This window comes from Galeopterus variegatus, unplaced genomic scaffold (assembly GCF_000696425.1).
Source record: "Galeopterus variegatus unplaced genomic scaffold, G_variegatus-3.0.2 Scaffold538, whole genome shotgun sequence".
Classification (NCBI taxonomy): domain Eukaryota; kingdom Metazoa; phylum Chordata; class Mammalia; order Dermoptera; family Cynocephalidae; genus Galeopterus; species Galeopterus variegatus.
The window spans coordinates 151,368-175,758 of NW_007726649.1; the positions used below are offsets into that span (position 1 = coordinate 151,368).

At 37.8% G+C, this 24,391-nt stretch overlaps 1 protein-coding gene across 1 annotated transcript in view; it reads left to right on the forward strand.

Moving 5' to 3' along the window:
• LOC103588244 (high mobility group protein B2-like) overlaps nt 1-13,233 on the forward strand; it is an 85,032-nt gene extending 71,799 nt beyond the window's left edge. The window contains 2 exon segments of the mRNA XM_008569869.1: nt 12,624-12,932; nt 12,935-13,233. Coding sequence (XP_008568091.1) covers nt 12,624-12,932; nt 12,935-13,233 — 608 coding nt within the window.
• The last annotated feature ends 11,158 nt before the right edge of the window (nt 13,234-24,391 follow it).

Here is a 24,391-nt window from a genome sequence, read left to right on the forward strand (position 1 = left end):
ACAAAAAAGCCCCAAAATGTTAATGCCATAAAGATTATTTTCTTTTTTTTTTTTTTTTTTTTTTTTTTTTTCCTTTTTGTCTTTTTTCGTGTCCGGCAACAGATCGCAACCCTCAGTGTCGCGCCCGTACCGGACCGGGACCGGCAACGGGATCGCAACCCTCAGTGTCGCACCCGCACCTCACTCAGCCAGTGAGTGGGAACCGGTCTGTATGTGGGATCCGAACCCTCGGCGGGAGCGCTGCCACACTCCCAAGCGGCGCACTGTAGCAGTGCGCCACCGGCCGGCCCCATAAAGATTATTTTCTATAAAAGTGAGAACCAGGGATAAATGTTCTCCCCACCTCCAATCTCAATTGAAGGCTGAAAGCTGTCTGTCCCCTGATGATGTGGACCAGTTCCCCACCACCACCACCCCCAACACAGGATTAAGAAGACTGGCCTCTCCCGCTTGCAGGTCATTTGCCCAGGAATTGGCTATTTTTGAGAGATGCCTGTCTGGAAAAATACAGGACTCAGTTCTTAAAGGAGGAGACAAATGCCAGCCCTCGGGTCTGACTCATGCCTAAGATATGCAGAGGGAGCCCAGGGGAGTGCAGTTTCCTTCCTCAGCTGTTCCTTTTTAGGCAGATGAGAAATACTCCACTTCTGCATGCAACTGCTGAGAAATAGTGCTGACTCAGCTTCTGGTGCTAAGGCTCAAGAGACAAGGCATAGCATAGCACTGGGTGCTGTTTGTTCTTATCCCTAGACCACAGGGCCAGTACATACTCGGTGCCAAAAGCAAAGATTCAATTTCTGGGAGAAAATGAAGGTTTATTTTATTAAACAAAATGATAAACAATATTGTAAAAATTATACTATGTGTAGTTTAAATAAGCTGCACATAGTACATTTGTCTTCTTCCATTAAGCCAGTTACTGTGATTCTCTTTGGACCCACCTGAGTCCCCTGCTTGGATAATTCTGGTGTCTCAGGACAGAGCTGCGAAGAGAGTCATCACTAATTGTTCACACTTGTACCATCCCTAACATGAGATTCCAAATGGATTTTTACCACAGCCCAGCTCTTACAGCCCCTCAGAGTACAGCACTGTCATTTCAGAAGATGCCTGGCTCTTCTCCATGAACACATTTGGACAGGCATTGGGACTGCCTTGCTGGTGGAAGGGGGACAGGAGAATTCATTATTGGCTGGAGCTACAAAACAGCATCAGAGACAGGCAAAAAGAAGCAGGTAGCTCCTGGGCAAGCAGAGAAGTCTGACGTATTCTCTATTAACAGGACTATGTGACAGGAGAGCTCACAGCTGGGCTTGCACGGATTAGGGGAAGGGTTAGAGATAAAAAGCAGACCCCTCCCTATCTTGAACAACAGGCCCTGGCCTGCCTACCTCCTACATGGAGATAGCGATGAATGTGTCTCCTTGGCAACAGAGGCAGCTTGCTCAGCACGGTTACCAGGCAGGTGTCTGCAAGCCTGGAAGGAGTGCTCTTGCTCCTGCCCTCTCTTGTTAATGTTCATGTCCTGAAGATATACCTCCTTTCACTCTTCTTCACTACTGTCATTTACTGCCTTCAGATCACTCTTCATCACTGAGTAAAATCCCCATCCACCCAAAGTCCTGAGAGATTGCAACCTCTATGCATTGCTTCATAATTTCTGAATCTTTCACTGCATTCCCTTTCAGCCCCCTAACCCAGGCAGTCTATCCTGGATCTTAACATCCTAGAAATGCCCCAGTGGAGAAATCTTAACTCCAGTAGTCTATCCTCAGATCACCTTCTATCCTTTCTGCTCTCTCTACCTTCACACCCTTGGCATCTGTTCACAAAAACCCCTAATTCCTTGATTTGTTCTTTCATTAAGGTCTATCAAGACTCTTGGCCTCTCTTCTTCCACTACTCAGCCCAGACCCCTTTGTTCTAAATTACTGTCTCACCAGAAAGATCAGAATCTGTGACCAATGTTATGATTTACCTTCTCTGATTCTAACCCTTAGTGCTACTGCTCCAATGGCACAAAGTGACAATACAATCAATTTCCAACCTCAGCTGAGCCCTGAGCACTGTTTATCAACCTTGCTATTTTTCTTTGATTTCTTCATCCCATCTTGTCAGCGACTCTCAGCTGACTGCCTCAGCTCCTACCTTACCCACAGAATTGGCAGCATCAGTTCAATCAGTGTCTTACCTCGTCCTACTCAAACACATTACAAATTTGTGTGCCTCCTCTGCCCAAGTCACTGTGGGCAAGGTCTTCTTCCTCCCCTCACCGCCCCCAGGGGTCTGCTCTCTCCTGCTCCCTCTGAAAATGGCTTTACCAATCTTCACCAATTTTCCTCTTGTTTTCCTTTACCTACAACCTCTCCTTCTCCACCAGCTACTCCCCCTAGTGTCTGCAGACCTGCTCAAATCCTTGTCAACCTAACATCTTATCCCTTGACCCAGCATACCCCATGTGTGGTTTGGAAAACCATGGCCCACGGGAAGCCTATCTTTGGGAATAAAGTTTTATTGGAACATAGTCACACTCATTTGTTTTTGTATTGTCTGTGGCTGCTTTCACACTACAACAGGAGAGTTGGGTAGTTATGATAGAGATCATATGGCCCACAAAACCAAAAATATCTGTTATATGGGCCTTTATAGAAAAAGCCACTAACCCCTCTATACTCATCACTTTCTTCCTCTCTCCAGGCCCCTCCTCAACCCATGGCAATGCAATCTCACTTCTGTGCCTTACCACTTTCTTAATCTTCCCCTGCTAAGGCCACATGGGTCATTCATAATTTCCTAATTCAAAGTTGGGGAAATTTTCTTATCCCTTATTAGACCTCTCTGCAGCATCTAACGTTTATCAATCACACCCTTCTTAAAACTCTAGGAAACAATCCCAAATTCAAATCCCCAGAGAAAGCAGGCAGGTCATGTCAATTAATGAAGAAAGCCACATTAAGATAAGAGCATTGGCTTAACGTGCTGAGGCCTGTGGGGACTGGAGCACGTGTCCCCCATCAAAAAAGGGCTGCCCCTCTGCTGTTATGAGGGACTGCTGGCCCTACAGAGACAAATTTCCTGGCATTACCAGTGAAACTCGAAATACTTGGTACACCTCTTAACTCTCAAATGTTGGCAACTATTTTAAAAATATTACAGAGATGGGGAGTGACATCACCAAGATGGCAGAATAGAAGATCTCCAGCATCACTACTCCCCACAACAGACCCACCAACAACTATTAAAACACAAAAACTACCATCTTGAAATCACTGGAACTCATAAGATGAGGACAAGAGACCTAAGGAGGAGTCTGTGAAGGCAAGGGGAAGGAGGGACCACTCTGATCAGTCAAAGCCCCAGCAGCTCCTTTGGCTGGCATGGCACAACAGCTGCCTGGAGATGGCAAATCCACATCCACACCCTTTGCATGAAGCTACTTGAAGTCTGCAGGGGCAAAGGGTGCCATCACCACTGGCAAAAAGAGAAAAAAAAAAATACCATTTCAGAATGCACCATCCCATCTCCCAGGCCAGCAAAACCACTCGCAAGCTTCCCCTGGGCCCACAAAGGAGGGAGGGGTTGCAGCCGATGAGAGAATGGAATCACCCAGAGGCCACTGTAAACATTCTTAACTTATGCTCTGTGGTAGGCAGAATAATGGTACACCAAAGATGTACACATCCTAATTCCTGCTACCTGTGAATATGTTACCTTACATGGCAAAAGAGACTTCACAGATATGATTAAGGTGAAGGACCCTGACGTGGAGAGATTATCCTAACCCAATCGAAAACCGAGTGCTTAAAGGTAGAAAACAATACAAGAAGAGTAGGTCATATAATGTGTGAAGGACTCAAGCTGCCATTGCTTTGAAGATGGAGGAAGGGGGCCATGAGCCGAGAAAACCAGCAGTCTCTAGAAGGAGGAAATGGCCCTCCACTTACAGCAGGCGAGAAAATATAGACTTAGGTCCTACAACCACAAGCAACTAAATTCTTCCAACAAACCAAATGAAGAGGAAAGAGTTTCTCCCCTACAATCTCCAGAAAGAAATAAAGGATGCCAACACCTTGATTTTAACATAGCAAAACCCATGCCTGACTTATGACCTGCAGAACTGTAAGCTAATAAATTTGCATTGTTTAAAGCCACACACACAAAAAGTTATAGATACTGATGAGCGGAACAGAACGAAATTTTGGGCCAGTTTGTCCTAAAGGCTATGGATCAGTCCCCCTGGATTCCATGACTGAATTTCTCTGGTTTTCTTTGGGCTGGAGGTTCTTTGTGATCCAACCTCCCTCTACCCACTCAAGTGTTCATCCCCAGCCCATGGGTCTTTTCTTGCCACACAGTCTCTCCAGGTGACGTCTTAAATCTATCTCTCACACTCTAACCTGTGCCAGTGTTTTCAACTCCTGTTCCCAATTCTTGCTGGACTGCTCTAGCTGGAAATCCCACAGACACCTCAAAGTCCACACCAGCCCTCCCACCACCCCCAATCCCTACTCTTTGCCAAGCCAACACTTACACATAATTTAAGACTCATCTTTCCCCCAGTCAAGCTTCCTTCCTCTCCATCTTTCTGTCAGGATTAGGGTGCCTCTAGCTGTGTCCTCAGGATATTTTGACAACTATACTTTCTACAAAGTATTATACACAAAGTATCTTTACACAGAGTATCTTTGTGTCTGTCTTACCTCCCTAGAGCGGAACCCCTCAGTGGACAGGGGCTGTGTCTTGCTAGTCTTTGCATTCCCAGCTGCTAGCACAGTGCTGGAATATATTAAATGTTTGGCAAATTAATAAACGAAGAAGAGAAAAACGCACTAAAAAATTAAATTGTCTATATCTACAGAACCCTTTTACTAGTGTAATTTTTATTTTATGGTCTCTGTTAATCATTATTTTAAAAAGCATTTCTTGCATGCTAAAGTAAAACTTTATTACCCCCAATAATAGAAAAATAGTAAAATTGAATGATGGAGGTCAATAAATAGAGTTTTCAAAAAATATATTACTAAGCAAAACTTAGTGGATACATATCTCTTCTATTTAAATGTGAGATTTACTGAGACATTTTGCTACCACACAGAATGGGAAAACGTAGTTTTTGGTCTTAAAATCTTGTGTGAAATGAAAGTGAATAAGGAAGCAATGTAAGTGGAAGTTTCTCTCAAGCAAATGCAGAAGGCAAAGATTCCAGCTTTCAGGAGGGACTTGTAATGCCTACCATCTATTTGGTTTTACATCATACTTTTAAGAATCTTGTGAGCTGTATCTTTGGGGGACTTGTGGGTGGCAGGAAGGGTGTGAATGTTGAATTAACATCAGTTTTATTTTTGCCCGTTGTTCACTGGGACTCACTCCATCATTAGGACTTACAAATAAAATATTGAGATAAAGTTCTCCTTTTCTTCCAATAGGTGGCAGTATTGCTTAGGAACAAAAAACAATGACACTACAGTGTGTCATTTTTAAAAGATTTCTAGATCTATTTCTTATCTTTATTGAATTCCTAAACTGTCAGCTTCAAAGCGCCCAATACAAATGACAGTGGAATAAACAAAGCACGAACATGGTATTTAAAGAAAATTAAAGACGGCTCACCAATATCACCCTTTCATTCACAGCCCTGCCCTTGGAAGAAATACACACTGATTTCTCTCCTCCCAGGGAAGGACTCTTTCCTATCAAGAAAACCCAGAGTGATGATTAAGGCAGAAAATAGGCCTCATCCTGTAAATGGAAATTTTGTTTCTCTGAGAACCTCCAGATTGGGTTATATTCAATTCACTAATCTACTCCCCAGCAAGAAATTGCTGTGAAAATGTATTCATATATTTCTTTTTTACACTGATTGCTGTGATATGACTGGAGTCAGGAATCCTAATTTGTTGATGCTTCCTTAATTTTTAAAAAATTTATGTACGTATATGTACCTATGTAATCATCATACTGATTAAGTTATAGAATAGTTCTAGAACCTTGAAAGGTTTTTCTATGCTCTCTTAATTTTTAAAATAAGGGAAATATTATATTTCTTAAATAGTGTGTTTAAAACAAAAACAAAACAAAAAACTATGTGGTAGGAGGGCTGGAGAGAAAGATTACCCTATTTTTTACACTGCTCTGGGTCTCTGCATTGTCGTGAAAGGGAACTCTGTGGTAGATGATATTTGGAGGAGCTACTCAACCTATGAACCATTCCATTTTCTGAGAATGGCTCCCCAATCCATAGCTTGGGCTTCTAGAAGCTATGCTGGTAGTCTCTATCTCCCTACTCGTCTGGATATAGTTTATTGGAAAAATTGGCCCAAGGTGAGCCAATCATTTTTTTTCCCGAAATTTGGAACTAAGACCAAAGGACAGCCAGTCAGTCTCTGCATGACTGTAATTATAATTTGTATACTTGGGAGCTATGGTGCTGCCACATTCTCTCATAAGGGCAGACAGGCAGAGAAAGCTGAAGTAAGAGGAAAACAATAAGATGAACACAGGCAGAAATGCAGAGATCAAAGTTAAAGAGAGAGTATATCCTGGATTCCAATGGCTTTCCAAACCTGATCCCACTCTTTTCTTGTGGCCCAGCTGCTAGCCCTTTCCTATGGCCCTCAAATTATTATAATATATTCTTCCTTCCTTGCTTAAGCCATTTCAAATTGGTTTCTGTTACTTGCAACCAGAGCTCTTTCAAAATAAATCCATTTATTCTTTCATTCTCCCTTTTGCATAGTAATTAAAGCACAGCCTTTAGAATAAAAACTACATAGCTTCAAATTCCAGCTCCTTCATTCACTAATTTAAAGACTTAGTAGAAAAACCTAAATCACTTAAACTCTCTGAACCTTAATTTTCTTATCTGGAAAAGGGAGATACTTTTAACTATCTACATTGGTTTTAGTGCAAAACAAATAAGATGATATATATAAAATGTTAATTTTAGTACCTAGCACAAAATAAGTGCTCGGTTAGTGATAATAATGATTACACTTTTATTCAGCAAATATTTACTGAATACTGTCTATACAAAAGTTAGGTGACCTGAAATGAACAAATGTATTCAAGAAGTGGTTCCTCTCTCAGACATGTACATAAATATGTATAATAGAAGACAATGTAGAATAATAAAGGCTGCATAAATGTTTAAAAAACAAGAACTCTTTATCAGAGTAATGCAAGTTAAAACCACAATGAAATACCACCAGAATAGGAAAAATAAAATGGATGGAAAATACCAAGTGACAGTGGAACAACTGGAACATTTATGTATTAGTGGTGGGTATAAATTGACATAATCACTTGGGAAAACTGTTGGCAATATTTACATTTGCATACCCTATAACCCAACAACTCTATCTCTACCTTTATGCACAATAAAATGTGCACATACTTTCACCAAAAGACATATACTAGAATGTTCAAAGTAGCAAAAGGCTCCTCAATAGTAGAATGCATAACTACATTTCAATATATTCACACAATGGAATATTATACGGCCACAAGAATTAATCATCCACAAATACATATAACAATATGGATGAATCTCACAAACATAATGTTAGAGAAAAGAAGCTACAAACAAAAGACTAAATATACTATGATTTCATTTTTATAAAGTTCAAAATTAATTTATGCTGGGAAGTCTGAATCATTGTCATCCTTAAGTGAAAGTAGTGACTGGAGAACATGTTTCTGGGGTGCTGGTAACGTTCTGATTCTTTTACACAAGTGTGTTCAGTTTGTGAAACTTCATCAACCTATACATTTACATTTAGATAGGTATGTAAGTATGTAAGAAAGTGCATATGAAAATTATACATAAATTAAAATTTTTAAAAACTAAACTCTAGGCAAGTGTAGATACAAGTCACTTCTAACATACTTACTTACACAGACACACATAGATTGAAAGTGAAGGGACAGAAAATGATATTCCATGCAAATGTAATACAAAAGTGAGCAGGAGTAGCCATACTTGATCAAATAAACCTGACTTTAAGTCAAAACTTGTACTAAGAGACAAGGGAGGACATTTTTTAATAATAAAGGGATCAATACAGCAAGAGGATGTGACAGTTACAAACATATATGCACCCAACATAGGAGCACCCAAATATATAAAGCAGATATTACCAGATCTACAGGAAGAGATAGACACCAATACAATAATAAGTGGGAACTTTATATCCCACTCTCAGCATTGGGCAGATCGTTGAAACAGAAAACCAATAAAGAAAAATTGGATTTAAATGGCACCATAGACCAGATGGACCTAACAGACATTTATACGACATTTTATCCAACAGCTACAGAACACATTTTCATCAGCTCATGGGACATTCTCCAGGATTGGCCATATGTTAGGCCACAAAACAAGCCTCAACAAGTTCCAAAAAATTGAAATTATATCAAGTATTTTTTCTAACCATAATGGAATAAAACTAGAAAACAATAACAAGAGGAACTTCTGAAATTACACAAATGCATGAGAACTAAACAATGTGATCCTGAATGACCAGTGGATCAAAGAAGAAAATCAAAAAACTTCTTGAAACAAATGAAGACAGAAACACAATACACCAAAACCTTTGGGATACAGCCCAGGCGGTATTAAGAGGAAAGTTTACAAAAATAAATGCCTAAATTAAAAAAAAAAAAAAGAAAGAAAAAAAGATTTCAAATAAACAGCCTAAAAATGCACCTCAAGGAACTATAAAAGCAACAACAAAACAAACCCAAAATAAGAAGAAAAGAAATAATAAAAATCAGAGCAGAAATAAATGAAATTGAGACTAAAAATACAATACAAAAGATCAATCAAAAGCTTTTTTTTGAAAAGATAAACAAAATTGAGAAATCATTAGCTACACTAAAGAAGAAAAAAAAATACACAAATAAACAAAATCAGAAATGCAGAAGGAGACATTACAACTGATACCACTGAAACACAAAGATAATTAGAGACTATTATGAACAACAATATGCCAATAAATGTGAAAACTTAAAGTAAATGGATAAATTCCTGGACACATATGACCTGCCAAGATTAAACAAAGAAGAAATACAAAACTTAAATAGACCAATAACAGGTACCAAAACTAAATCAGTAATAAAAAGTCTCCCAACAAAGAAAAGGCCAGGACCAGATAGCCTTACTGCTGAATTCTACCAAATTTTTAAAGAAGAATTAATACAATACTTCTTAAACTATTTCAAAAATTTTTAAGTGGATGGAATTCTTCTAAACTCATTCTATGAGGCCAGCATTACCATGATACAAAAACCAGGCAAGGATTCAACAAAAAATAAAACTACAGGCAAATATTCCTAATGAACATAGAGGCAAAAATTCTGAATAAAATAATAGCAAACCAAATTCAACAACATATCAAAAAGATCATATACCATGATCAAGTGAGATTTATCCCAGGGATGCAAGGATGATTCAACATATGGAAATCAATAAACATGATACATCACATCAACAGAATGAAAGAAAAAAACCATCTGATCATCTCAATACATGCAGAAAATGCATTTGGTAAAATTCAACATTCCTTCACGATAAAAACTCTCAACAAATTAGGTATAGAAGGAAATTATCTTAACACAATAAAGGCTATATATGCCAAACCCACAGCTAACATCATACTGGAACAAGACAGGAATGTCCAATCTCAACACTTCTATATAGTACTTTAAGTCCTAGCCAGAGCAATCAAGCAAAAGAAGGAAATAAAGGGTATCCAAATTGAAAATGAGGAAGTCAAGTCATCCCTGTTTGCAGATGACATGACTTTATATAGAGAGAAACCTAAAGACTCTACCTAATAAACAAATTCAGTAAAGTTGCAGGATACGAAATCAATGTACAAATATCAGTAGCATTTCTATACACTAACAACAAACTAGCAGGAAAGAGAAATCAAGAAAACAATCTCATTTACAATAGTAACAAAATAATAAAATAAAATACCTAGGAATAAATTTAACAAAGTAGGTAAATGATCCATACAATGAAAACTGTAAAACACTGATTAAAGAAATTAAAGAAACAAACAAACAAAAATGGAAAGACATCCCATGTTCATGGATTGGAAGAATCAATGTTGTCAAAATGACCATACTACAAAAGTGATCTACAGATTCAATGTAATCCCAATCAAACTACCAATGACATACTTCATAGAAATAGAAAAAATAATCTAAAATCTTATATGGAACACTAAAACACCCCAAATAGCCAAAGCAATCCTGAGCACAAAGAAAAAAGCAGGAGGCATCACTCTCCCTGACTTTTAATTATACTACAAAGCTACAGTAATCAATACAGCATGGTATTGGCACCAAAACAGACAGGTAACCCAATGGAACAGAATAAATAATCCAGAAATAAATCCGCCTACCTGGAGCCAACTGTTTTTTGATAAAGGAGCCAAGAACATGCATTGGAGAAAGGACAGTCTATTCCATAAACGGTGCTGGGAAAATTGGAGATCCACATGCAGAAGAATAAAACTAGACCCCTATCTCCCACCATATACCCAAATCAACTCAAAATGAATTAAAGGCTTAAATGTAAGCCCTGAACCTATAAAACTTCTAGAAGAATACACAGGGGAAATGCTGCAGGACATAAGTCAGGGTAAAGATTTTAAGGCAAAGATTTGTTACCTCAAAAGCACAGGCAACAAAAACAAAAATAAATAAATGCAATTATAGCAAACAAAAAAGCTTCTGCGCAGCAAAGGAATCAATCAACAGAGCAAAGAGATAATCTATAGAATGGGAGAAAATATTTACAAACTATGCATCCAACAAGGGATTAATATCCAGAATATACAAGAAACCCAAACAACTCAATAGTAAAAAAAAATAATAATAAAACCAATTTAAAAATGGGCAAAGGATCTGAATAGACATTTCTCAAAAGACATATAAATGGCCAACACGTATATGAAAAAATTCTCAACATTACTAATCATTAGAGAAATGTGAATCAAAACCACAGTGAGATATCATCTCTCCCCTGTTAGATTTTCTTTTTCTTTCTTTTTTTTTTTTTTTTGTCCTTTTTGAGACCAGCCACACCGCGCTCAGCCAGTGAGCACACCAGTCAGCCCTATATAGGATCTGAACCCGCAGCAGGAGCACTGCTGCGCTCCCAGCACCGCACTCTCCCGAGTGCGCCACGGGCTCGGCCCTCCCCTGTTAGATTTTCTATTATCAAAAAGACAGAAAATAACAAATGCCAGCAAGGATGCGGAGAAAAGGGAACTCATATGTTGTTGGTGGGAATGAAATTAGTACAGCCATTATAGAAAACAGTGTGAAGGTTTCTCAAAGAACTACAGACAGAACTGCCATATAATCCAGCAATCCCACTACTGGTTATATACCCAAAGGAAAGAAAATCAACATGTCAAAGGGATACCTGCACTCCCATGTTTATGATGGCTCTATTCACAATAGCCAAAATTTGGAACCAGCCTAAATGCCCATCAACAGATGACTGGATAAAGAAAATATGGTGTATACATATACAATGGAATACTACTTAGCCATAACAAGAGTGAAATTCTGCTATTCGCAGCAACATGTATGAGCTGGGGAAAAATTATGTTAAGTGAAATAAGGTAAGCACAGAAAGAGAAATACTGCATGTTCTTACTCATATGTGGAAGCTAAAAAAGTTGATCTCACAGAAGTAGAGAATAGAATAGCGGTTACTAGAGACTGATAAGGGGAGGAGGGAGAAGGAGAGGGTAGTCAATGGATACAAAATTGCAGAGAGATAGGAAGAATAAGATCTAGTGTTCTACAGCAATACAGGGAGACTACAGTCAACAACAAACCACTGTGTAACTTAAAGTTGCTAATTGAGGGGATGTTGAATGTCCCCAACACAAAGAGGTGACAAATGTTTGAAGTGGTGGATATGCTAAACACCCTGACATGATCGTTGCACACTGTATAAATGTACCCAAATACCACATTGTACTCCATAAATATATGTAATGATCATAGGCCAATTAAGAAAAAATAAAATGAAAAAAAATTTTCAGAGACAAAAGTAAATTTGAGGTTACCAAAAACAGGGGAAGGAATAATAAGTTATTGCTTAGTGGATGCAGAGTTTATGTTCGGGATGATGAAAAAGTTTTGTAAATAGACAGAGGTGGTAACAACTTTGTAAATGTAATTAATTCTACCCAACTGTATGTTGAAAATGCTTAAAATGTCAATCTTTATGTTATATATAACCACAATAAAAAAATTAATTTACAACAATCACTTCTATCTCTAATGACAATGCAACTAGATGAAGGAAATCACATTTCAATTAGGCCCTCAGAGATAGGCAAGTCTTCCTAGGTAGAGATGGAGAATGGGCATTCTAGAAAAAAAGAAATGGTAAAAGCAAAAGCGTGGAGGTTGAAAATAGTAAAGAGCATTTAGAAAATGACTAAATTGGCCAAAGAATAAGGTTGGAATAACAAAGAAGCACAACAAACCGGTTCACGCTGGAACCTTGGAAGGAAGCGTCTCTGTTGTGTTCAGCCATTCTGTAGGACTTTGAGGAGAACCTTGCACCGGGTAGACACCATCTGTCACCATAGGTAAAGGAGATCCCAACAAGCCGAGGGGCAAAATGTCCTCGTATGCCTTCTTCGTGCAGACCTGCTGGGAAGAGCACAAGAAGAAACACCCAGACTCTTCTGTCAATTTTGCCGAATTCTCCAAGAAATGTCCAGAGAGATGGAGGACCATGCTCACAAAGGAAAAGTCGAATTTTGAAGATATGGCTAAAAGTGACAAAGCTTGGTATGACAGGGAGATGAAAAATTACGTTCCCCCCAGAGGTGATAAGAAAGGAAAGAAAAAAGATCCCAATGCTCCTAAAAGGCCACCATCTGCCTTCTTCCTGTTTTCTCTGAACATCGCCTAAAGATCAAAAGTGAACACCCAGGCCTATCCATTGGGGATACTGCAAAAAAATTGGGTGAAATGTGGTCTGAACAGTCAGCGAAAGATAAACAACCATATGAACAGAAAGCAGCTAAACGAAAGGAGAAATATGAAAAGGATATTGCTGCATACCGTGCCAAGGGCAAAAGTGAAGCAGGAAAGATGGGTCTTGGCAGGCCAACAGGCTCAAAGAAGAAGAATGAACCAAAAGATGAGGAGGAGGAGGGGGAAGAAGATGAAGAAGTTGAAGATGAAGAATAAATGGCTATCCTGCAATGGTGGGTGTGGATTGTGTGAGTGTGCTCAGGAGATTGTTTTGCTAAGAATGTGAATTCAAGTGCAGCTCAATATTAGCTTCAGTATAAAAACTGTACGGGGCTGGCCCGGTGGCGCACTGCTACAGTGCGCCGCTTGAGAGCGCGGTGGCGCTCCCGCCAAGGGTTCGGATCCCACATACAGACCAGTTCCCGCTCACTGGCTGAGCGAGGTGTGGGGGCAACACCGAGGGTTGCGATCCCGTTGCCGGTCTGGTACGGGCGCGACACTGAGGGTTGCGATCCGTTGCCGGACACAAAAAAAGACAAAAAGGAAAAAAAATAATAATAAATAAAATAAATAAAAATAAAAATAAAAACTGTACAGATTTTTGTATAGCTGATAAAATTCTTTGTAGAGAAAATACTTTTTTAAAAATGCAGGTTGTAGCTTTCTGAGGGGCTACTTCATACAGTTAGATTTTAAAGCTTCTGATGTTGAATGTTCCTAAATATTTAACGGTTTAATTTCTTGACTTGTGTATGGTAGCACAGCAAACTCATGGGAATTAGTATCATAGTACATTTTGGGTTTTTTAGGATATTGCATTTTATGGGTTTTTTTTAAGTGTTGTAATAAAATTACATATATTTTTAAAAAAAGAAAAGAAAGAAGCACAAGAAAGTTTCAAAACTTGACTGAGGGAGACTGAAGAATTTGGTTTATTCTTGGGTGATGAGGAGCTAGTGAAGTTTTTTTGTATTGTTTTTAAGTGAGAAGCAAAGTGATCAGATATACAAATTAGAAAGATCAGTGTGCTGGATACAGTAGAGAAAGAAGAGACTAGAGATTGGGTGGGGGCAGCATACAAGACCCTGTGTGGTCTGCCCCTGACCACCCACCTCTGCAGCCTCACTCTTCACTGAAGCCCACCCTGCTGCAAGCCAGTCATTCCATCACTTGCAGTTCTTCGACCAAACCAAGCCCTCCTGGCTTTGCACATGGGGCTCCATCCCCATGGGGGACCCTTCCTCTGCTCCTTCACTAGGCTTACACTTCCCTTCCTCTAGCACTCCTAGGAGCTTTGCCATAAAATAAAGCAAAGTCTGTAAGCGCAAAACTCATCTTCAGGATTCTCAGGACCAAAGTGTGTATAAACCAATTAAGGAAACATAAGATACAGTTTTTGTTGTCAAATTATGGGCAAACTCTGAAGGAAAAATATCTATTACATTTCAACATACTTATTCACAAAAAAACAAAATTTCATTTAGTAGTTTCTCAGCATTCTTGAGCCTCTTCTCACTTTGAATTGTCTAACTAGGGTCGCCATAACCACAGAAACTTGTAGTAGTTTCCATAATGAAAAATCACCAGGGGTCATCTCAGAAGATAACCCCAGATCCAATTTGTTTTGGTGCACAACATGCTATGCCTCCCCCTTCCCACACTACTAACCATAAAGATACTCCTTGGCTATTGGCAAGAAATTAGAAATTGGGTATTGCATAAATTGGGTTATTTTTATAGACTCAAGTTGCTCAATGCACGAGGCAAACATATAAGGGCAAAAGAGAATTACCTGGATGTTTTCCAAGGTTCACAAGGAAACAGGAAAATTCTAATCCACAATCCTTTATACTTTCCAAGCAAAACACATCATTAAGCATTGTTAAGTTCAGTCTTCTACAAATGCAAATATTGGCCAAGGTAATGCACACGCAAGGCAGAGGAACAAATATTTGTGGTGAGGTTTCAGTGCCAGGACCCAGTTTTGATAAAGAGGAAGAATGAAAGCCAATTGATGCCTCTGGTACTGCCTGGAATACCCTTTCCTATGTCCTCCATCTGGTTTATTTCTATTTGTCTTTCAGAGTAGATCTTAGCTTATCTCTTACGAGAAGCCTCATTGAACCCTTCCTATGTTGGGGGGTTGGGGTGGCTGCTGCTTTTCTGAAGTACCAGGGCACTCCATGTCTACACTAAGCACAGCCTTTGCTGCCTGAGAAGTGACAAAAGCTTTCCTGGTCTGCTCCTGCTCTGGCTCGGAATATCTTCAGGACAGGGACTGTATCTCTTGTTCATCTCTCAGTCTCTCATGCCTGGCACAGTGCTTTGCACATTAAGGCACAGCAAACTTGAATGTATGCTCGGAAGGTCCTTTTAATGCTTCTTAGCCTCTTCTTGGCCTCTTAGCTGGTCCTGCTGAGTCTTAAAGGAATGTAGGGTGATCAACTGCCGCAGTTTGCTAAGTGCTAAAGTCAGGACTTGAAGCCATCTTCTATCTCCAAAGCCCATGGTTTTTCCCACATAATAATGTCATTAATTTTCTTTTCACTGTTTTAAAAGTCAATAACACTACCTAACTTGTATAATAACAAATATATGATCATTTTTGAAAATTTAAAAAATACAGACAAAAAAAAATCACTCAAAATCCCATCTCTAACTAGTCACTGTTAATATCATAGTGCACATTCTTCAAGATCTTTTCCCACATAAAGTCATTACATACAAACATGTCCAGGTTGTGACCAGGCTTGTGTGGAGGCATTGTTCTTTACAGTGTCAGCACCATGACCGCAGTATTACGCAAAAGAGACTATGCCTCACTCCGGTTCAAAAACTCTGAGTTTTTTGCTTCTTTGTTTGTTTTACACTTGACCAATTGCTTAAAACAGGATGTGTGCTTTCATTTGGGATGATGTATTCTGTACCTTTGTTATATTCTCAAGTTTTCCAAGCTCTCACTGATAAACCATTTCAATCCACCCCAGTCTATTTCTGAACAATGCCCATCTGGAGTCCTCAATTCTCCCACTCCAGTGTAGACCAGTTACTCTTTAGGCTGCTGCCCAACAACTGTCCAGGGCTTCACTGCCCTGCTGTCCCAGTGTGCCAGTGTGGAGTGACAGCTTCCTGTGACCCCACCTTCTTCTTTCTTAGATTACTCTCTTATTGCTGAAATCCAACCTCAAGAAATTTTTGCAAACTGTATATTGGAGATAAAATGTCTAATCCTTAAATATTTGAAATGGCTTTTTCCCCTTATTGATAGTTTGGCTAAGCATAGCAATCTGAATTTAAAGTTATTTTCCCCAGAACTTTGAAAGCTTTGCTCTATATTTTTCTTAGTATTTCATAATGCTGATAAGAGTTTGATGCTGCTAATTAAGTCTTCTATTTTCTCTCTTCTCAGATTTTAGTGTATGTGAGGTGTGTTTATGTGTGCTATTGCTGGATAAAAGGGAACGCATAATTTACTGTGGTAGGCAGAATAATGCTCTCCACCCTCTCAAAGACATCCAGGGCCTAATCCTCAGAACCTGTGAATTTGTTATTTTACACAGCAAAAGGATCTTGACAGACATGATTAAGGTTACCAATGAGATGGAGAGATTATCCCAGATAATCTGGGTGCACCAGATAATTGCAGCCAGATAATTAGTGCACCACCAATCTAATCACATGAGTGTTTGAAAGTGGAGAATTTTTCCTGAGTCAGAGTTGAAACAGAAGGAAGAGGAGATTCAAAGTGTGATGGGGACTCAAGTCACCATTACGGGCTTTGAAGATGGAGGAAGGGGACCATGAGCCAGGTAGACTCTAGAAGCTGGAACCGCCCTCAGCTGATAGACAACAAGATGATAAGGAACTTGGACTTACATCTGCAAGGAATTAAATTCTGCTAACAAACTAAATAAGCTGAAAATGAATTCTAGAGCCTAGAAATCCTAGATCCCAGAAATGGATCATAGAGCTTCCAAAAAAGGAGCACAACTGATGTAGCTTTGATTTTAATCCAGTGAGACCCACATCAGACTTCTGACCTACAGAGTTTAAGTTAATAAATGTGTGTGTGTCTTTAAATATGTTGTTTTAAGCCAAGTTTGTAAATGTATATACCATCAAAGAAAACTTATTTATATTTTGATAAATGCTGCCAAAATTTCATCCCCAAAAGCTGAATTTATTTATACTTATGCCAACAGTTGATGAGAAAACTTTTTTCTCAAAACCACGGACATGGGTTATTTTCAATATCTTAATTTTTCCAAGCTGATCCTGAAAACTATTTCATTTTTATTTTCATTTGCAATCCTCTAATTTTTTAACAAGGTTGAGCATCTTTTACATATTTCTTAAACACATTTGTTTTGTTTGGAATTACACTAATTTTTTATTCCTAGATTTCTAAACTTTCAGTGTTATGACTGTGTATAAAACTGTATCCTATTAGGTATCTGTTGGGTTTTTGTCAGACAGTTAATTTAGTTACTAGTATCTCCTTTCTGCTCTGTAAATTATGTTGCATATGAAACCATGTGGCAGAATCTGCTGTCTGCCTAGCTGAGTATCAATTCCTCCCTCCTTTAGTAGGAGAATCCTGACCTTGTCATATGGTCATATTGCTGGGCAGAATTAAGGACTACATTTCTTAGCTTCCCTTGTAGCTAGGTTTGGCCATTAAAATGTAAGCAGACTTATTGGAAAGCTACTTAAAGTTAGTTGCCACAGCTTGGAAGAGCTTCCCTGCCCCCACCCCGTACCCACCCCACTAACTTTACTTCTTTTTTATGGCCTGAATTCAGATATAACAACTGCAGTTGCAGAAGCCATCATGGACCATGAAGTGGTTCTGCCAAAGGAAACCCTTTGGTTGATGATAGAATGGAGCCTGGTGTTCCTGGTGACTCGCTGAAGCCACCAAACCACCTTGTTACTGCCTTCATTTTTTATATGAGTGAGAAATTTCCATCTTGTCAATATTTGATCATTTTGTGATTTTCTATTGTATGTAGTGAAATCCTATCCTAATACAGAATTCCCCCACTGAGCTTCTATGCCTTTTATCTCTTATCTTTCCTATCTCTCACTCTTTTTGTTCTATTTTCTAGGTGAGTTTCTTGATTCTTCTTTAAAACCTTCTTTTTTTTTTTTACTATTTCTGCAATTACAATTTTATTTTCTAACAGTTATTTCTTTTTTATATCATAATTTTTTTGTTTATGTATGCAATATCTTTTCAAATCTCAGAAGTCACCAATTGGAAAGACTCTCCTAGTTTGAAGTATACTTCTGTTCCTTGAATTATTTCTTTCCTTTGATGTCATTTTTTCTTTTTTTTTTTTTTTTCTCTGTTGATTTATTTTTGGTTTTCCTTTTCATGTCTCCTTTGGAGACTTTCATCTGATATTCATTGATCCTTGGTTGCTGCTCACATTAAAAATGAGATAATGGGACAAATTAACATCATGTGCCTCCTGATAAGATATGCACTGAGAAAAACACTGATTTCTATGATATTCCTGCCAAAAGTACATAACCTGAATTTAATCATGAGGAAACACTAGACAAACCCAAACTGAGGGACATTCTACAAAATAATTGACCAGCAATCTCAAATATCAATACCATGAAACGCAAATACTGAGTGAACCAGACCCCACTAAAGGAGATTAAAGAGATAAGATCACTGAATGCAACATGATCTGGAAATTTACTTTCCTAAAAAGAACACTTTTTTTTAATAACTGAATAAGGTCTATAATTAGATAATGATAGTATATCGATGTTAACTTCTTGATTTCTATCATTTTCCTGTAATTATGTAGGAAAATGTCTTTAAGAGATATGCACTGGAGTATCTAAGTGTAAAGGGGTATTGTGTTTGCAACTAACTCTCAAATGGTTCAGAAAAAAATAAAAGGTATATCTATATACCCATCTATTGCTCAATCTATAAGGAGAGAGAAGAGGATAAAGTATATATGTTAAAATATTAGTATTTCAGGAAGCTGGATATATTGTAGATAGGAATTCTTGTATGTTTCTTCCAAGTTTTCAGTAAATCTAAAAATTATGCCAAACAGATTTTTCAAAAAAGAATATGGCCATTTAATGACTTTCTGGGAGTTGCATGGACATATTCAGGGCTGGTTAATGGTAGGCTTCAATAGAATAGCTGTAACACTGGGAACCCCTGCAATGCCAGAATTAAGAGATACTTACTCTGGGAATGTTTTCTTTTGTCATCTGCCCTATTTTTTCCTAGGAAGTTTCTTAAGATTGTTTAAACCCTCCTATTTTTGGTCTGGGGTAAATGGCTGTCTATAAATCCTTTCAGTCCAATTTCTCAGATCCATTCCCCATTGTATCTACTGAGTTAAAGTCCAGATCCTCTCTGGGTCTGCCAAGACAACTCCATGGTGTGCCCTTGGCTATGGCCTCCTCTACACTGCTTCATCAGTACTGATAAACTTCCAGAAATTTGTTGAAATCTCTTGTCTACCAATTACCCCTCCCATTCCTTTGCGTTATTTTTTTTCCTTTTATTCTTTATATATTTTTATTCCTGAGCATGTGTTTCATCAGCCACCTTGAACCAGAATTCTCTAGAATTTCATATTCATTTTAGTCTGTAACTGATTACTCAAGGAACACATACTTTTTTTTTCACTTTTTAAAAAATTTTATATATCTAACACTCCTTCAGCTTTTCAACATTCCATACTGTCATAAGCTTTCTCAAATCACTACAGATCATATTGGATTCTCACTCCTTGGTACTTTTTGTCATAGTATTCATTTGGCCTCTTAGTCAACTTACATTATATAATTCCTTCATGTGCATTGTCTTCTATAGCTTCACATTACAGATTTGACAAGACCAACATCAATGACATTATTTACTCCTTTCTTTTATTTTGTTTGAAGTAAGGAAGGCCCAGAAGACTAGGCAGCCCAGCACATCACATGCTACCTCTCCTTTACCTAGTCATGTCTGATCTGGTCGATCCATTGGCTGACCAGAGACCTGTGAATGGTGTGTCTGGACTAGAACAGACGATCTGCACCAATCAGATTCCCTCCATCATTAATTCAAACTATAAAATACAGAGACTGTTACTAGTCGGAGTAGGCATTGGAATGGTAAAGTCATGTCAGCTTAGCAGTCGAGTAAGCCATTTGCAAGATGATGAATAAGCAAATGAAACTGATCTTTAAAGAGATGAAAATGGTACAGTTGCGGGAAAAAGTTGAGATTAAGTGAGGAGAGAATTTATCTTAGCTCTGAACAGCCTTCTAGTTTGTGCAAGACCCAATTGCCCAGAATTCTGTGATGTACCTATAACACTGAAATAAACTTTTCTAACTAAGCTAGTGTGATGGGTTTCTATTCCTTGCAACCACAAAAATAAATAAATAAATAAGCTTTAAATTTATTATTTTAATTTCCATTTATTATTTATTTATTTATTGCTATTTATTGTTTTTAAAAGACAATTTATTAATTTATTAAATTTATAATTTATTAATAAAACTATGCATAAAAATTAACATCTATATCAATCAGTTCACAAATTAAAATGTCAGAGGATTAGCAGTTTATCACAAATCCTCTGATAGAATATGGAATCTTTCTCATTAATCCCTGACTGTTTTTAGTGAGTTTTACCTAATCCCATAGGTAGAGTAAAAATTTCTTCTGAGGAAATTTGTTTCAAAAGTTAGTTAAGGATCAGGCATGAATTTTCCATTGCAAGCTCTGCTCCCTCTGTTTGTCCTTCTTCATCTTTCTCCAGAAGCAGTTGGAGAAAAACCCAATGCCTTCAATGCATTTCCATATTTGCTATCGTGAAATTATGTCCTCTATATGCATCAGGACCTTTGAAGCTAGAGCTTCTTGTTTTTATATCGAGTGGATCAGATAAATCATAGGTTTTAGAAAGAATGTATACCATTTTAAAAATATCCAACAGAATTAAATTATTTAAACACAATTAAATCCTAATTCTGAGAGAAAGTAATAAATTTTACAATAGTCCTCCAAAGTGAGTTCCCAAATGCAGAGACCATGTCTTTTCATTCCTTTGTATGTTTCCTCCAAAATGAAAAAAACAGAGTCAGGGCTATGTAACCTTCAGATTTCTAATAAATGTGGCTGAATTGAATCATTTCAATTACCAGAAGATTTTATTAAATTTTTGTGCCAACTTTCAACATGAAAATGTGTTTAAAGCAAAGTTTGGGAATAACATTAAAATTTTTGAGTTGCAGAAGTCAGCAATTAAGAGCAATATTCCAAAATAAGCATGGCCCATCTCCTGTGAATAAGCAGTTTACCTTGGCAACTGCAGAAGCTTGTCTTGGGACTATTCATAATGATCCTAAGCCATAGCTGTTCTCTTCCAGAACAGTTAGAGATTTACTTTTTATTCAGATATCTAACTGATCACTAAAGTTAAAACAAATGTTTTCATATCATCTCTTCTACTTTAAAATAGTTTATACTTAAAAGAAAATTTTTAGAATTATGGCAAAGTTGGAAACAGAAATTACACAGAGTTCTACCCTCCAACTAGATCCACTTTTAATATATTCTTCTGGTTATTTTCTTATCATTGACCAAAAATATGTTAATTGCTTTTTGAATAAGATAATAAGCTAATCTTCATGAAATGCTGAGTAATTTATGATCTAAATTATAATGTACCACTTGTTCATGAGTTCCCCAGATTTACTTTTGTGCTCTAGGTCAAAGTTGCCCTGCTGGGGAACACACTTTAGCCCCAACTGCAGAATGTTTGGGTACATGCGTGTTGAGGGAAGAGGGGGAAGCATTCAAAAATAGTGCTTCTCAAATGTTACTGCTCATGGGAGTCATCTGGCAATCTTGTTAAAATGCAAAGTCAGCATTTTAACAAGCTCCCAGGTGATCCTGAAGCTTCCAGACCATGGACATGCTTTCAGTAGCAAGACCCTAACATAACCTAGAACATAGGAAAATTAATGGAAGAGATGTTTGCCTTCACACATCTATCTACCATTAAGCCACTAAGCTATTGCCTCAATCATGATCCATTTCTGGGAAGACATGGGGCTGTTTATCATACTTGGAAAATTTCCCACAGTCTCAGGGTGGAGTAGGACTTATTTATTGCAATGCGAGTGAAAGTATTGAGCAACTATGGTGAGTCCCTCCTTTGTACAGGAAACCTTCCAGGGTTCACAAAACATCTGTTAATCTCTTGTCCCTTAGTAGTAACACTTATCATGTCCGGGTACATGGCTTCCTAGACTAAAAGCTACAATTTCCAGCTTTCTGTGAAGCTGGATGTGGCCATGTTACCAAGTTCCAGTCAATAGGATCTAAGCAGAAGTATGTGCACAAGCAATGTTTTGAGGATGGAAATTAAATTAAATTAAATTGAGATATTTTATTTGTCCTAATTAGGTTACATTATAACCCAGGTGCAGTCAGCTAAAATTTCAGTTGAAAATTCCCACTCCAGAGAGAGTATTAATTGTTCCAACTGAAAATCCCACATTCTAGAAGTGACTAAGTGTTTCTGTCATTTATCTCTGGATCAACACCAGACTCTTTGCTAATATTCTTAGTGAATTTCACAAATATGTTTTTAAGGGTGAATGAAATTAACATTCTACTAACTACTATAATGAATGCTAGACATTAACTGTCTTTGGCTTAATTAAAAATATTTAAGATATAAGATTGGCTGAAGTATTTTAGAGATGATCCCCACACTTGCATGAATAGAATAAAAGAATCCAATGAGGCCTGTGGCCTATACCTTTAGGAATGGTGCCTGCCTTTAATCTCTAAATGATACTAGATCCAGCCTTTGGTTCTAGTGCTTTTTGGCTGCCTGATGCTGATTACTTGGATAGCAAGATTCCTGCTTCTGGAATGTTGTTATGTTGTCCCAGTTGAATTTTTTATCCTAGCCTAGATTGGTGACTGGAGGAGGGAGAGCTGAGACTTCACTGAATTGAAAGAATAGATTATATAAACTATTCTTATGCTAACTAATAAATAAATGTTTTCTTATAAGTGTCTGCTTTTGTTGTAGAATTTGTTCTGAGACTTGTCTTTTATATAACCTGGCAGCAAGGTTGGAAAAGCAGGTAATACTTTTACCTCACCTACTTCTTTCTACCAGAAAGACCCTAATAGTTGTGTGGGAACAAATTGGCTTGTGTCAGTCCATAGCACAGAGCAAGAGGATAGAAATGGATGGATCTCCCAAAGCCCATGGAGCCACTATACAGCTCTGGACTGCTCTCCTCCACACATTTTCATGTCAGCAAGAAATCAATTTCCAATTGTGTCAGTCATTACCATCTTATGTTTTCTATTTCTCACAGCAGAACTTATCCCAATAGTCCTGTATGTCCCAGTCACCATCCCAGAGAAAACTTCCCGTGGACAGCTTTCGTGATTCAATCTCCCCCCTATTCATGCTTGTCACTTGTCTTCTTCTTTAGTTTAGGAAACTCTCCTGCCCCTTCTTCCTTCTACTTTCAGATATTCTCCATTCCCCTTTAACCCTTTCCCCCAGGGGAAAGGTCTTCTATAAGGCCTTGGTGAGGACTTAATCACTCACTTTACTATTTCAAAGAAAAAAGTTTCTAATCTTAACTATTTTCCAATGACAAACATATAAGTCACATGTTTAACTCTTAGACTCTATATCTCATCACATATGATTTAAAAAATAAAAATGATCAATTGTTCAGAATCAAATATAACCCAAAGCTCATATAACATGAAATAGTATTTCTTTCCATTTTTCACTTATTTTCTTTAACTCACCCCTTGTGTTCATTTCATAGATAAAAAAACAAAAACAAAAAACCCCACAATGTGTTAAGATTACAAATGCCTCAAGATTACATAATTTTCAAGATTACATAACATGGCTTTGCCAATTAGAATGCACTTTAGGCCTATTACCATTCTTGGTTCTTTTCTTTATACTTCCCTCTCCACTTCTCCAATAAAATAGGAAAAAGAACTGAATAAACTAAATACAGGGCCTAATACCTCTCTTTTTGCACAGCTCAATACTATAATTTAGATTATTTGGATTTCCTCTTCATGCAAAGTCCAACCCATGATGAAAGCATTGAGGATGATGATTTAGCATATATTCTAGAGTCAGTCTCAGTTCAAATCCTGGCACCAATTATGTGCTCTTGGCAAATAACCATACTATGCTTCAGTTTCCTCATCTAAAAATGATAATAATAATGCTTACCTCTGGAGGTATTGTAAGGATTAAATAATATGATAAATTTAAAGACCTTAGTATAGTGCTTGGCATGAAGTAAGCATTTAATAGTATTCCGTTATTCAACA